This window comes from Rhinatrema bivittatum, chromosome 9 (assembly GCF_901001135.1).
Source record: "Rhinatrema bivittatum chromosome 9, aRhiBiv1.1, whole genome shotgun sequence".
Classification (NCBI taxonomy): domain Eukaryota; kingdom Metazoa; phylum Chordata; class Amphibia; order Gymnophiona; family Rhinatrematidae; genus Rhinatrema; species Rhinatrema bivittatum.
The window spans coordinates 227,588,539-227,604,398 of NC_042623.1; the positions used below are offsets into that span (position 1 = coordinate 227,588,539).

Consider the following 15,860-nt stretch of genomic DNA (forward strand, 5'->3'; position numbering starts at 1 on the left):
TATTTGATTTTTAGCGTCCAATGTACATAAGCTACTTATTTTGTAAATTATTATTCAGGCCAGCCCATTACTTCATCCTTATTCTCTCTGTACATTATTCCCCTGAGTTCTTAAACTTATGTTCTTTTCAAGTTTCCCCCATCTTTTTGTCAGTCTAGCCTCTAATGCACCTGTTCCCTCATATTTATTTTCGCCATAGATATCGCCTACTTATCTCCCCCCTGACATAAGTGACACACATTATTCCTTGGCTCCCCCCCTCATTTCATCAGCACCCCGTCTCTCCTAATGTAGTCCACTCTCCTCGTGTATGCTCTTATTTACTTCCTCCAATGTTATTGCCCATAACTTTCCCTCATTACACGTTACTCGCATTGTATATGTCCTGTATCCATCTTTGCTAATAAGTTACTTCTCTGTAACTTGATTGTGAATTGTATGTCATTTGTAGCCTCCAATGTAAATAAGCCATCTCTTTTGTAATTTAAATGTGAATTGTATGTTACCTGTAGCCCACAAGATACATAAGCTACTTCTTCTGTAAATTATATTTCAAGTCACGCACTGGCCTTTTAAACCTCATGTTCACTGTACATTGTTACCCCTCTCCCCCCCCCCCCCCCGCCGCAATTCATTACATTACATTTACTAGTTCCTTGTTCATTGTAAAGCCTGTTGCTGCATTCTGTTTTTTGTTAACTAATGAGATGTTCACAACGACTGTCGGTATATAAAAATATTTAAATAAATACATATAATATAGACAAAGCAAATAGTGTGAGAAAAGACTGAGCACTCTAGAACCGACCCACCAGCTTAGTTGGATTAGGGCTGTCATCTTTAGTGCATGCGTCCTCACGATTGTGCTTCAGTTCATTGTTTAACAAAGGTTTATTTGGCAAAACTAGTTTTCCTCAACTGTAATTGCCAATCTTAAGCTAAAAGTCTGTTTTACAGGAATGTCCTCCTAGTAGCACAGATTTGCTCATTACTCACTCAGCAGACGTACAAGGTAAGTAGAACAATAACAGTGGTATGGGGCTAGCAAGCTATGATAGTATGCAGGCAAGCAGGTATCGACCCCATCCATTTAGTGGTCTGGTTTCAAGACTATCTATAAAGGAATGTCTGTCAAATGTTTGCATGTCACTCCTTAGACCCAGTGTAGGCAAATATATCTCATGCATCTTCATTATGGCGAGCCTGAAATTCAGACTGGATAGGGTATTCCCAAGAGGAAATGAGTTCCTATAATAAAACAGGTCCAAGGAAGTTAATATTTAAACACACCAAGGTTCACATTCAATAGGTCGGTAAGCTGTAAGTTACCAGTTAATCAGGTAACTTTATTTCATATTTCAGTATTTATTAGTCACCAATGTCAAGACTCAAAGTGATGTACAATAAAAACATGTATTAAAAATATACAAATATATGTAAGGGACCTTTAGCTTCCCCTTACCAAAGGAGTGTACCTTTCATCTGAGGAGGTTCTGTACAGAGATAAATAAGAACAGTTTGGGTGTTGCTCCCCCAGGTGGGAACAGGCAGAGGGTGTGTTCTAGCTGTTTATCATCCCCAATGCACCTACTATCCTGGGGGATTTTTACTTAACATTTCAAGGAAGCAGGTTGCTCTCTGTCTCTTGCTTTAATTTTTCTTAATTTATGGGAAAGGAGTAAGGAAGATTTCCCATTTAGGAGCCAGCCTCTGCTGACTATCTACGCCAGCCTTTAAGCTTCTTTTAATTCTCTTAAGCCAATTTTTGAGAATTCCCTGTGAGAAGTCTTGGTTTCCCTTCTGGGGAATCTGCAGTCTAAGGTTAGATCATGTGTTAAGGAAAGATTCTTGTCTTTCCTCCAGAGAATTTAAACTGTCTGGTGACCAGATTCAGAGGAATTTTATTTTTGCATTAATTGTCTTTTTGTACTATCACCTCTGTTTGGAGACAAGGAAGTTTTATTCCACCCTTCTTGCTTGATTTTTCCCCTTTTTTGGGTTATTTATAATATTTTTTTCCACTTGGAACTGATAACCCATGGTACCTGGGAATCAGTATACCAAACATTTGGAAGCGGGAACCTCCAGGGTAGAGTTTTCTGAAATGCTTCCTGTTCCTGTTCCGCGCGTAACCCCCGAAAAGCTGCCCTGCGCGCACTGAGCCTGCCTCGGGCAGGTGTAACTTCGGAAATAAAAGGTAGGGGGGGGATTTAGTTAGGGCTGGGGGGTGGGCTAGATAGGGAAGGGAGGGGAAGGTAGGGGGGAATCGCAAAAAAAATTCCCTCCAAGGCCACTCCGATTTTGGAGCGGCCTTGGAGGGAACGGGGAAAGCCATCAGGGCTCCCCTTGGGCTAGGCGCGTGCAAGGTGCACAAGTGTGCACCCCCCTTGCTTGCGCTGACCCTGGATTTTATAACATGTGCGTAGATAAATGGCATCTCAGAGACCTGGTGGAAGGAGGATAACTAATGGGACAATGCTAAACCAGTGTACAAATTATATCGCAATTATGGGGAGGATCAACTTGGTGGGGATGGTGGTGCTCTATGTCTAGGATGGCATAGAGTCCAACAGGATAAAGCTCATACTAGAGACTAAATGCTCAATAGAATCTTTATGGGTAGAAATCACATGTGTGTTGGCTAAAAGTAAAGCGATTGGAGTATACTGCCATCCACCTGTTCAAAATGATGATGGATGATGAAATGCCAAGAGAAATCAGGGAAGCTAACCAATTTGGCGGTGCATTAATAATGGGAGATTTCAATTTCCCCAATATTGACTGGGTAAATGTAACATCAGGACATGCTAGAGATGTAAAGTTCCTGGATGGAATAAACGACTGCTTCATGGAGCAATTGGTTCAGGAACAAAAAAGAGCTATTTTAGATTTAATTCTTAGTGGAAAATGGAAATCAGGATTTAGTGAGAGAGGTAACGGTGGTGGGGCCACTCGGCAATAGTGATCATAACATGATCAAATTTGTACTGACTGAAAGGGAGACAATATGTAAATTTACAGCTCCAGCATTAAACTTTCAAAAGGGAAATTTGGATAAAATGAGGAAAATAATTAGAAGATAACTGAAAGGTGCAGTGGCAAAGGTTAAGAGTGTACAACAGGCATGGACAATGTTTAAAAATACAATCTTAGAAGCACAGTTCAGATGTATTCCACACATTAATAAAGGTGGAAGGAAGGCCAAATGATTGCTGGCATGGTTAAAAGGTGAGGTAAAAGATGCTATTTTAGCCAAAAAAACTTCCTTCAAAAACTGGAAGAAGGATCCATCTGATGAAAATCAGAAAAAGCATAAGCATTGTCCAGTTAAATGTAAAATATTGATGACAGGCTAAGAAAGGATTTGAAAAAAAATGTTTTAAAATATATTCGAAGCAGGAAGCCTATAAGGGAGTTGGTTGGACTGCTAGATGATCACAGGGTTAAAGGGGCACTTAGGGAAGATAAGGCCATTGCAGATTAAAACAGGAATGTCATAATGCCTCTGTATCGCTCCATGATGAGCCCGCACCTTGAATACTGTATGCATTTCTGATTTCCGCATCTCAAAAAAGATATAGTTGAACTGGAGAAGGTACAGAGAAGGGGGCAAAAATGATAAAGGGGATGGAATGGCTCCCCTATGAGGAAAGACTAAAGAGGTTAGGGCTGTTCAGCTTGGAGAAGAGAAGGATGAGGGGGGTTATGATAGAGGTCTATATAATCTTGAAAGGACTAGAATGGGTAATTGTGAATTGGTTATTTACTATTTCAGATAATAGAAGGACAAGGGGGCATTCCATGAAGTTAGCAAATAGCACATTTAAAACAAATTGGAGAAAATTCTTTTTCACTCAATGAACAATTAAGCTCTGGAATTTGTTGCCAAAGGATGTGGTTAAGGCGATTAATGTAGCTGGGTTTAAAAAAGGTTTGGATAAGTTCCTACTATTAATCAAGTTGACATGGAATAGCCACTGCTATTGCTGGCATTAGTGGCATGGTATCTATTTGGTGTTTGGTTACTTGCCAGGTACTTGTAACCTGGATTAGCCACTATTGGAAACAGGAGCTGGGCTTATGGCAATTTCTTATGTTCTTAACATACAGAGGTGTTACAAATTCCATCTAAAGCAAGGGATTCCAGTAAAGTGTTCTACCAGGAGAAACAAAGATACAACATAAAGGTAAGAAAAACTTTGTTGATATTTAAAGAAGTTTTACAGAAGGGGTGAATCAAGAAAGAGAGTAAAGTACCCTTTTGGTGCTGTCTGAGGAGTTAAAGGATGTGTAAAGGATTAAATATATTAAATCTGGGAATAAATTCTTACTAAATATTTGGACTGTATACTTTCTAACCACTTTCTGTGGGAAGATTTAAGAGCTAAATTAGGAGGTAAAGGAGGATTGAACTCATTGCAATTGAATAAGTGGGAGAATCTGAAATTTCAGTGTAAATAAGGAGTGCTTCCGAAATGATTAAAAGACTTTGCTATAAAACATGAATTCACAACTTTATTCTGTCTGTCTGCTGTCTTATTATTTATTGCTGCTAATTAAAATCGGGCATAGGCCGGGTTGCGCGAACAGATCTATGCCCGCACATAACTTTAAAAATCTACCCCTATGTGCAGAGAGCAATTTTCAAAGCCACCTAAGTGAGGAAATAACCGATTTACTCAGGTAAAAATGACCTGTTTGAAAAGTGCTGTCCTCAGAGCAGCTTAAAAGGAGGTGAGGGGTTCATGACTCATGTACTTTTAGACATATTTAAAAAAAAGGACATTCCTATGGACATGTTTGGATCGGGGGAATAAAATAGCACGCATAGTTGGCATTTTCAAAAGTACACATGCTATTTTACCTCCCCTCCCCCCTTCTCTGCTGCACACACAAACAGAAGAGGCAAACACCTCAGGCCTTTTCCCTTTGAAAATTAGCAACAAAATGTGCACAGTATAAGTATCCCCCTACTCTCCAGGTACACGAGCTATTCAAAAGTGCTTCCAGAATACAGAAGAGAACAGAAATGCAGTTTCTTCTTCTGTCTGGGTACTTGGCACCTTCAAAATTTGGCAGTTGTCTGTGTTGCTTATGTCCAAATCCATTCCTGGGGCTACTCAGCATTGCCCCCATAATGTACAATTTTTCACTTGCAGAAAATAAACCCCCAATGTTATATAAATGACAAAAGTCATGCGCGCTGTGCACGCCTTAAGCAATCCCTTGCTTTGAATGGGTCTGCCCTTCTCAGCTGCCCTTCTCCTCATTTTCGTAAGCTGGATTGCTATAGGATGCAATCTCTCCAATTGCTGGTATGCCAGCTGGTAATGAATATGCAGTTTTGTCTGTCGGTGGCCAATCTATATCCTTTTCCAACTCACGTTGCAGTTTTTTATAGCAGCTCTTTGACTGGAAGTGAAAGCACTTTTTCAGCAGTATCCAGAGTGCTCTGTTTTCGATTATGGCTTCCTGCAAAACAAGAAAAACAGTGTATGTGGATCTTCCAATGCTGAAAGGGGTATTTATCTTAGGAAATCCTAGTGAACAAAAATACAAATCTACTTAAGGCTACTTGAAGACTAGGAAAAGTTCCCAAAGGTTAGGCACCACTCAGGATTTCAGGTTATAAGCAAATAAGGATTTCAGGTTATAAGCAAATTAGCTCTCCTTAGCTCCTCTGTGAGCAAGTGTGCACATGCATTTTGGATATCACAATAGGCTTTGTGGCTCCCAGAGAATGGAATTCCCAATCTCATGGCTCGGCAGAAATCAAAATAAAAAGGGAACTTATTTTTTGTGAGCTCGTCCTTAGTCAGGAAGCACATCATTTCCTGCTGCTCATTTGTTTGGTATGAGACTATTCCTTTAGTAAAAGGGTGTGGAACAGGCAATTGCTGCTGTGCCAGCAGGGGCGGATTGTGGGAAAATAGTGGCCCGGGGGATTTTTCTCCATACTGGCCCATGGGTATCCAATTACACATACAATTTGGTGAGTCACCAAATACAGAATAAAGGGACCATAAAATATACACAGAAGTGCACAGACAAACTGAACTGGAAATCACAATAAGTTAGACTGTATGTAATGCAGCAATGGAAAAACAGAAAATACCATCATTCCTCATAAAACATGAAACATAAAACGTGAAACAAGAAACATAAAACATGAAACATGAAACAATAAAATCAAGAACTATAAAACATCACAATAGGAAAATCATACTAAAATATATATATTTCAAAACTGCTGATGAATAGAACCTCCAGTAATTTAACTCAGGCAAATTTTCAAAAATGTGTATATACACCAATAAAATATTTCAAAAAGAGCAGACATCAAATAATATTCAATAATTAAAACTAATAAGGATAGAAAAAATCCCCGGTTCTCCATACCTGGGAACTTTTAATTCCAGTCACCTTGAGATGGTCATGAATTAGTTGTTCTCTAGCACAGTGGTTCTCAACCTTTTTTCTGTCAGGACACACCTGACAGATGGTTCTTACATGCGTGACACACTGAACACATGACCATCATAGGGCTAAATGTAAAAGTACAGTTTGCATCCACGGGAACCCCCCTGACCCACAATTATGGATGTAAAACAGAATTATGACATTCCCTGTACAACTCACCTTACAAAAAATATATTCTGGTTCTAGTGTCATCTCAGTAACAGCAACACAAACTCCAACTACCAGGCTCAATAGTCCTACTTATGAAAAGACAGCAGTTTATCACTAATGCATGTGCTCTTGAGAAAATAAAACAAATAAGAATGATACAGTAAAATACCTCACCTCGGTCACATACACAGAACCGACCTAACATACTCCCAGGATCTGCAGTAAAGCACATAAACTAATCCGCACACAGTTACATTTGTATTATGGAATGCACTCAATCAGCAACAAACCTACCTATGAAAAGGCAACACTACAAATATTAAATCAGGCCCTAAACACCAATACACCTCCTATTAGGAAAACAGAACTAGCCAAGCAACTATAGATCCCAACACAGAAATAATTGTTTAACTATACTAATAAGCAGAATAAATGTTTCACAACAACTATGAGCAGAATAATATCCAACAATTAAAAACTCATAAAAATTATTTAAAATTCTACAATCACCAATAAAATATTTCAATACAGCAGACCCATCACATAATATTCAGTAATTAAAATGGCAGTCAATCAAGAAAAATAAACTTAAAAAGCCACTTTTACTACCCCCTTCCAGCAGCTCTCCTACTCTTCTTCCATGCAGGCCAGTAGCACACACCAGAAGCAGTAGTGGCTGATGCTCTGTACTCATGGTCCTCTTCCTTAGGGCACACAACTAATCTCTCTGTCTCTCACACACACCAGTTACACTCCCATGACCAGTTTCTGTCTTTCACACACCAATCATCTCCCGAACAGTCTTTCTCTTACATACACACCAGTCACCTTCTCGATCAGTCTCTCTCTCTCTCATGCACACACACATACAGGCTTCCCACTTCCATGTTCTATCTTACATATACAGTCTTCTCACTGCCATGCTGTGCCTCACACACACCCAGGTTTCTTACTCCTATGCTAGCTCTCGCCACATGCACAGACTTCTCATTCCCATAATCATTTTCTTTTTCTCTCACGCACACATACCAGTCACCCTCACATACCAGTTTCTGTCTCTCACACACCAATCATCTCATGACCAGTCTTTCTCTTACACACACACCAGTCACCTTCCCGATCAGTCTCTCTCTCTCTCATGCACACGCACAGGCTTCTCATTCCTATAATCACTTTCTCTCTCACAGACACACACTCCCTGACCGGTCACGTCCATTGTCTCTCCTATATACACACATCACCTCTCTGACCAGTTTCTCTCAATCACACACATGCTCTCTCTCACACACTTTACATAGATGACCTCAATCAAATGCTCTCACTTACACACAGGCTCTCAGTCACAGTTACACATGCACACTCTCAATCACACATACATGCTCTCACTTACAGGCTGGCTGGCTGGCTTTCTCTCTCATTTCCTGCCCCCCCCCCCAAGCACAAATGGTAGCTGCAGCAGCCTCCTCCTCCTCTAGCCCCCGCATGCCAAGAAAGAAGAATCCCATCGGCCACAGGAGGCTAATTCTGCTGTCTCCTGTGCCGATTTCTGGCTGCTTCTAATTTTGTTCGGGCCCACACTACTGCTCGGGGCCGCTGCTGCCGCCGCTATTTTTTCATGCAGCTTGCCTCTTTCTTCTTCCCGCGCACCCCACTGAACGTATCTTCCTGTTCCGGGCCAGGGGCAGGTGCGGGAAGAAGAAAAGGCCCAGCTGCAGTTGCCAGCCTCCACTAACACTGCTGCCGGCCCTTATCCCATTTTTCCACCACCGCCAACCTGGGCTCTCGCGTTGGCCCCTGGCCTCCTTTCCTTTTCTTTGACCGCCACTGGCTTGGGTTCCGGCGGCGGCTTGTGGCCTCTTTTTTCCTCTTGGACGTCACTCTCCTGGGTTCCGGCGGCGACTTGGGTTTCTCTTCACTTTCTTCAGCAGCCGCTGGCTTGGGCTCTGGCGGCGGCTCATGACCCCTTCTGCTTGGGCTCTGGTGGGGGCTCTGCCGCGGCCTTGCAGGCCTCTCTTCCGGCCCCGCATGGCTGTCTTCGGCTGTGGCAGGATGGCTTTGCCGTGACCCCGCAGGTTTCTCTTCGGGCTGCAGCGCCAGCAGACCTTCTTCTTGTCTTTGGCCAGGAAGTAAAAAAAAAAAAAAAATCACGTGATGGGAGCGACCGGCCCACCGGGGGAAGCCCGATCCCCCGATAGGCCAATCCACCCCTGTGTGCCAGATTATCACATCAATTTCACTTTGCTGAGTGGCAGCCCATTTAGAAACATTAGGTCAGGGGACCTAAAAGAGCATGCTGTAATCTCAGCAAGGTAGAAAGGAGCATTTTTCACAATGGCTCTCCCCTAGGGAGAGTCACCACTCCTGATGACAATTCACTGGAACCATAATCTTGTTGATCAGTCACAAAAACTAAAAAAAGAATCTTGTCACCCTCTTTCAACATGGCAAATGTATTATATTGTTGACAATCGGGCAAGGCACCTACAAGTAGCTTTACTTTTCTTAGCAGGGCACGTCATGTTGACTTCTTTAGGCCTTGAACAAAATATATTTCACAACCTTTCACAGGACTCTGTCTAAAAGCAGCAGATATCATAACCACAAAAGCAGTTGTCATCTGGCTGTCCATGTGCATCCTTGCCTGTGTGTTGGGACATCGAGGAGCCTGGGGAACATTTCTCGTAACAGTTGCCAAGGTTACAAACCCTGCCAGTCACAAATATATTTGACTACCACTACACCATGAATTCTGACATTCCATCCACCCTCCGCAGTCATTATGGAGGGCAAATTTTAAAACTGTGTGTTTTGAAGCAAAGTGCACATGGATTTTACACCAGTTCTCCAAGGGAAAGTATGCCAATTCTTTCCTTTTGAAAATGGAACAGGTAAAAAATACATGCAGATATTTATGGCTGCTTTTTCTGGCAAAAGCAACACACATAGTTTTTGAAAATACAAAGCTACACATATTTTGTATAACATTTCCCCACCCCCCAGGAACGCATCTGCTCTATGCGGGTAAAAGTGGGAGCATTATGAAAAGACATACTTACTTCTACAGGGCGAGCACAGGTAAATAGTCTTTAAAATCATTTCCTTCTGTATCCTTAGGCAGGGACGGTTCTATAATGAGGCAGGGTGAGGTGGCCTGCCAGTGACTGGTGAGACAGTGACTGGTGAGAGAGAGAGAGAGAGCAACAGGTCTGGTGGAATGGGTATTTTGACTGGTGAGAGACACTGGTCTAAGGGGAGGGGATGACAGTGACTGAAGAGAGAGAGAAATATAATTAGAGAGAGAGAGAGAGAATGTTCTGTGGGGACTGGTGACAGTGACTGAAGAGAGATGGAGACTGGTCTGGGGAGAGGAGTGACAGTGACTGGTGAGAGGAAAAACTAGTTTGAAAGAGGGGAAGACAGTGACTGATGAGAAAGAGAGACTGGTTTGAGGAGGGCTGACAGTGGCCTGGGGGAAGGGGAGACAGTGACTGGTGTGAGAGAGACTGGTTTAGAGGAAGGGGAGACTGACTAGTGAAAGAAAGAAACTGCTCTGAGGGGAGGGAGAGAGTTACTGGTAAGAGAGAGAGACTAGTCGAAGAGGGGGTGACAGTGACTGGTGAGAGAGAGAGAGCATACTGGTCTGGGGGAGGGAGTGACTGGTGAGAGAGAGAATCTGGTGGAGTGGGTGACAGTGATTGGTGAGAGAGAGACTGGTCTGTGGCAGGGGTGACAGTGACTGGTGAGAGAGAAAGACTGGGGAAGGGGGTGAGTGTGAGCAGTAAGTCTTTGGGTAGTATATGCTGGGTGGATGTAATGGGCACCACTAGCATTATCTATCCTGCCAAGACCTGAAGAGAGGCTTGGTGGGGCTGCGGCAGACCCCTTCCCGACATGGCCCTGAGAATGTGAGTGTGTGCACAAGAGAGTGAGAGCCAGTGTGCGTGTATGCATGTGACAGAGTGAGCCTGTATGCATGTGTATGTGTGTTTGTGTGTGTGCATGCATGTGAGAGTGAGAACCTGTGTGTGCATCGGTGTGTGTGCACAAGGGAGCCGTTGTGCATGTGTGTGGTGTGTGTGTGTGTGTGTGTGAGTGTGAGAGAGGTAGAGCATGTCTGTGGGTGAGGGAAAGACAGCCTGTATGCATGTATATGTGGTACAGGTATACATAAGAGCCCATGTGCATGTGTGTGTGTAAGATAGCCTGTGTGCATTGGCAATGTGGTGTGAGAGAGAGAGAGAGTGAGTGTGTGTGTGGTGTGCATGAGTGCTTATGAATATATGTTTGTGTGAGAGAGGGGATAAAGTTTGTGTGGACCCCCTCCCCCCAATCCACGATAATTTCAGGGTGACTGGAAATCAAAAGATATCAGGTATGGAGTGTGGGGAATTCTATTTTATTCTTCTTAGATTTAACTGTTCAGGGTTGTTTGATCTGTCTGTTTTGAAATATTTTATTGGTTTTTGAGAACATTTAAAAAAAATTTTAATTTAATTTTTGAGTGATGTTCTGTTCGTCAGCTGTTTTGAAATATTCTGTTAGTATAGTTTTATTATTATGATTAATATGTTATATTTCTTGATTTTATTATTTTATGAGGAATGATGGTGTTTCTGGTTTTCCATTCTTGCACTGCATTCAGCATCTGGCTTCCTGTGGTTTCATTCAGGTTTTGTCTGCACATTTCTGTTTACATTTTAATCTGTATTTGGTGTCGGTCCATCTGTGTGATCGAGGTATTCTAATGACATGTAATTTATGTGTAGGGATCTATAGCCTGGCTTATTCTGTTTTCCTAATAGGAGGTGCAATAGTGTTTTAGGACTTGGTGTAATATTTACAGTGTTGCCTTTTCATAGGTAGGGTTGTTATTGTTCGAGTGCTGGTATTTACTATATTATCATTGTAATTCAGTTTACTCGTGGCTTTCTGAGGGCTAAGCCCATATTAAATGCACTTTACGAAAGGCCTAATACCATATGGGTTCTAAGTATTGTTTTTGCAGGGTTTTCTAGTTGGAACCAGTGCGTTGCATGTAAGATAATATACATGTTGCTGTGATATTTTTACCTCAGAAGACTATGAATGTCTTTTTCTCATAAAATCTGTTATTATAAATTGTTGAGATTACTTACCTGATAATCTCCTTTTCCTTAGTGTAGACAGATGGACTCAGAACAATTGGGTATAGTGTGCTCGTGCTAGCAGTTGGAGACGGATCTGACGTCAGCACGGGTACATATACCCCCACAGGAAGTGAAGCAACTCAGTAATCTTCCTTGCAAAAGCTGTTATGGATGTATGTGTACTGACGATCAATGAATTAGTGAAACAGGATTCCCCTGACCGATTGATAGTAGCTGGAGACCGCCAGCGCTTCCAACCGGAAAGCGTCGACACCTGGTAGAGTGGACGCTCTTATGTAAGAAAATGACATGGCTTACCTTGAATTGGTGAAACCCATGTACACTGGCAGCCGGGCGGGATGCTGAGTCCATCTGTCTACACTAAGGAAAAGGAGATTATCAGGTAAGTAATCTCAACATTTCCTAGCGTGTAGCCAGATGGACTCAGAACAATTGGGATGTACAAAAGCTTTACTCCCGGACTGGGCGGGAGGCTGCCTGAGGACCGCGTAGGACTGCCCTCGCAAATGCTGTGTCCTCCCTGGCCTGGACATCCAGATGGTAAAATCTGGAAAAGGTATGGAGGGAGGACCATGTCGCCGCCTTACATATTTCTGCGGGTGACAACATCCTAGATTCTGCCCAAGATGCTGCTTGCGCTCTGGTAGAATGAGCCTTGACCTGTAGAGGAGGTGACTTTCCGGCCTCTACGTAGGCCGCTCTGATAACTTCTTTGATCCAGCGGGCTATGGTGGGCCGAGAGGCCGCTTCCCCTTGCTTCTTCCCGCTGTGAAGGATGAACAGATGGTCCGTCTTTTGTACTGCTTCTGTCTTTTCCAGGTATCTGGGTAGCAATCTGCCGATGTCGAGATGGCGTAGCAAACGCCCTTCTTCTGATTTCTTCAAACCCGCCATGGTTGGCAAGGATATGGTTTGGTTGAGGTGAAATTGTGAGACTACTTTAGGTAAGAAAGAGGGAACCGTGTGAAGATGGATAGCCTTTGGAGTGATTCTAAGAAAGGGATCACAGCAGGACAGTGCTTGTAGCTCTGAGATACGGCATGCGGAACATACTGCCAGCAAGAACACCATCTTCAAAGTTAGGGAACGGAGAGACAGGCTCCGAAGGGGTCTGAAGGGGGATCCCGCGAGGAAATCCAAAACTATGTTGAGGTTCCACAGGGGCACTGGCCACTTCAGTGGCGGACGAATGTGCTTGACTCCTTTCAGGAAGCGGGAGACATCTGGGTGCGTGGCAATGATCTTGCCATCCCTCCTGGGACCGTAGCAAGACAGCGCAGCCACCTGAACCTTGATGGAGCTTAGGGAGAGACCCTTCTGAAGCCCATCCTGCAGGAAATCCAGAACAATAGGGATTGTAGTCGCATGTGGATTGGTGCCATGAGTGTCGCACCAGGCTTCAAATACTCTCCAGATCCTTATGTAGGTGAGGGATGTGGAAAACTTGTGAGCTCGGAGGAGTGTATCTATCACCGGCTCCGAGTAACCTCTTTTCTTCAGTCTAGCCCTCTCAATGGCCAGACCGTAAGAGAGAATTGAGCTGGATCCTCGTGGAGGATGGGACCTTGACGAAGCAGGTCCCTGAGAGGAGGCAGGGGAAGGGGCTCCCCTGTCAGTAGTCTTCTCATGTCCACGTACCAGGGTCTTCTTGGCCAGTCTGGTGCTACTAGAAGAACTAGGCCTCTGTGCCTCTGAATCTTGTGTATAAGGGCGCCCAGCAGGGGCCACGGAGGGAAGGCATATAGCAGGGTCCCTGGAGGCCATGGCTGAACCAGGGCGTCGATCCCGTGCGAGAACGGATCTCGCTTGCGGCTGAAGTATCTGGGTACTTGAGCATTGGACCTGTCCGCTAATAGGTCCATGTCCAGAGTCCCCCACTGATCCACAATCATCTGGAAGGCTGTGGGGGACAGCTGCCATTCTCACGGATTTAGGTTTTCCCTGCTGAGGAAGTCCGCCGCGGTGTTGTCCCTTCCGGCAATGTGGACGGCGGAGATGTCCTGGAGGTTCGCCTCTGCCCAAGCCATCAGCGGGACATTGAACTCAGCCACTAAGATTATGTAGCGACCTTGTGGGACCCAAAAAATAAAGCGGAAGCCGATCAATATTGCTGAATAGCGAAGAAAACAAAGATGATCGGTGTCAAAGGGATTCTTTATTAGAACTGTGCCCTTGCGGGTCCTTGATCTCAGTATGGATCCGCAAAGGGAGGTTCTTTTGGATTGGTATCGCCACCCCTGCCGATTTAGTGCTGGCAGATACAAAATGGACCGCCCCCACCCAACTTTGATACAACGTCCTGTGTTCGGAATCGAACAAGTGAGTTTCTTGAAGGAAGGCCACATCTGCTGCTTTCCGTTTCAGTGCCTGAAGACTCTTGGACCGTTTAACCGGGGAGTTTATGCCACAGACATTCCAAGATAGCAATCTGGTACCCTGACTAGCCATCTACTCTGGACAAGGAAACTGTAATACAAATGCAATCCTAACTCATGGCGAGGAGAAGTCATCCCAGCATTGACCCCCCCTCGCATATCGTGGCTCCAACAGAACTCACAAATATAATACCAACCGTGGTAAAAAAGGACCTGGACCGAAACCCTGCCCACCCCGCCCCCACCCACCCCACCCCCTCCCCCCCAATCCTCTACCCAGCCGCCCTCATCCCCCTCCCCTCCATCCCCCTAACACACTTAACCCCATCTATGAGATCACTAAAGATGTTTATGGCCTCCCCCCCCCCCTCCAACCCCATCCCCCCTCAGCGGGGCCTAACAGGAAGAATAGTCACATGCCTACACAGAGGAGGGTATTAAGGAGAAAGTAAATCCAAAGAGAACTATATAAATAAAAACAACCCACACATGTTGTTGTAAACGCTGAGAGAGAAACAAAAACATACACTGAAGCCCATCCGTATATCGTAATCAGCTGGACTTGTACAATTAGGTAAAACTCTGAACCTGCCAACCCGCCAACGAGCAGAGCGGCTAAAAGATGTGAAAGGGTCCTGAGGAATTCTACTGCGGCCCAGGCAGAACAGTCAGACTAGCCGCAGGTATATCAGGAAATTAGGCCACCCGACTACAGGAAACTTTAACCCAGGTCGCGTCTCACTGCAATGAGGCGGAGATGACAGCGGCATGGATCGGCAATGAATCCATCTCAAGGCCCCTCCCTCGGGCTTGCCGGCGTCTGAGCAAGCATAGCGATGTGCTCATGGAGGCCCCCCGCTTCTGAAAACCAGCGGGGGCCACCAGGTGTAGAGACTCTGACTTTCGCCGGGTAGATGATCATGATGTGTTGGCCCAGATTGTGTAATTGGGCACATAACTGTGAGAGCGCACATCGCTGCGCGGACAGAGCATTTGAAAAGTCTTGAAAGACTAAAATCTTCTGTCTGTCAAACTGAAGAGCTATCCAATGGCGTACAGCTTGCAAGATTTCTGCCTTGTGCATGAAGTTCAAAAGTTTTGTGATGATCACCCTTGGCTTCTCTTGTTGCGCTCGCTTCTGGTTGAGTCGATGGGCGATCTCAATATATAAGGGCCGCATTTGGGGGAGAGAGACAGATCCCGGGTTAGCCAGCATTGAAGTATCTTGGGCAGATCACGCTCCTCTAAAGATTCTGGCAGGCCAATAAAACGCAGATTGGAGCACCAGGCCTTAAGCTCCAGGCCTTAAGCACCAGGCCTAGAGCACCAGGCCTTAAGCACCTCCATATCCGACCTTGTGGTTTGGAAGCCATCTTCAGCATCTGAGACACGCTGTTCCAAATCAGAAAACCACGCGTTGTAACCCGCTATTGAGGAGGCAAGATCCATGATCTGATTAGTTGTGATGGAGAAGGTACAGAGAAGGGCAACCAAAATGATAAAGGGGATGGAACAGCTCCCCTATGAGGAAAGGCTGAAGAGGTTAGGGCTGTTCAGCTTGGAGAAGAGATGGCTGAGGGGGGATATGATAGAGGTCTTTAAGATCATGAGAGGTCTTGAACGAGTAGATGTGAATCAGTTATTTACACTTTCGAAAAATAGAAGGATTAGGGGGCATTCCTTGAAGTTAGCAAGTAGCACTTTTAAG

At 44.4% G+C, this 15,860-nt stretch overlaps 1 protein-coding gene across 1 annotated transcript in view; it reads right to left on the reverse strand.

The window, feature by feature from the left end:
• Positions 1-4,022: 4,022 nt before the first annotated feature.
• The window catches only part of LOC115099257 (probable cation-transporting ATPase 13A4), a 257,489-nt gene continuing 245,651 nt past the window's right edge, over positions 4,023-15,860 (reverse strand). The window contains exon 30 of the mRNA XM_029616766.1: positions 4,023-5,472. Within this exon, the coding sequence (XP_029472626.1) occupies positions 5,251-5,472 (222 nt within the window). The 3' untranslated portion in view covers positions 4,023-5,250. The remainder of the gene's footprint in view (positions 5,473-15,860) is intronic.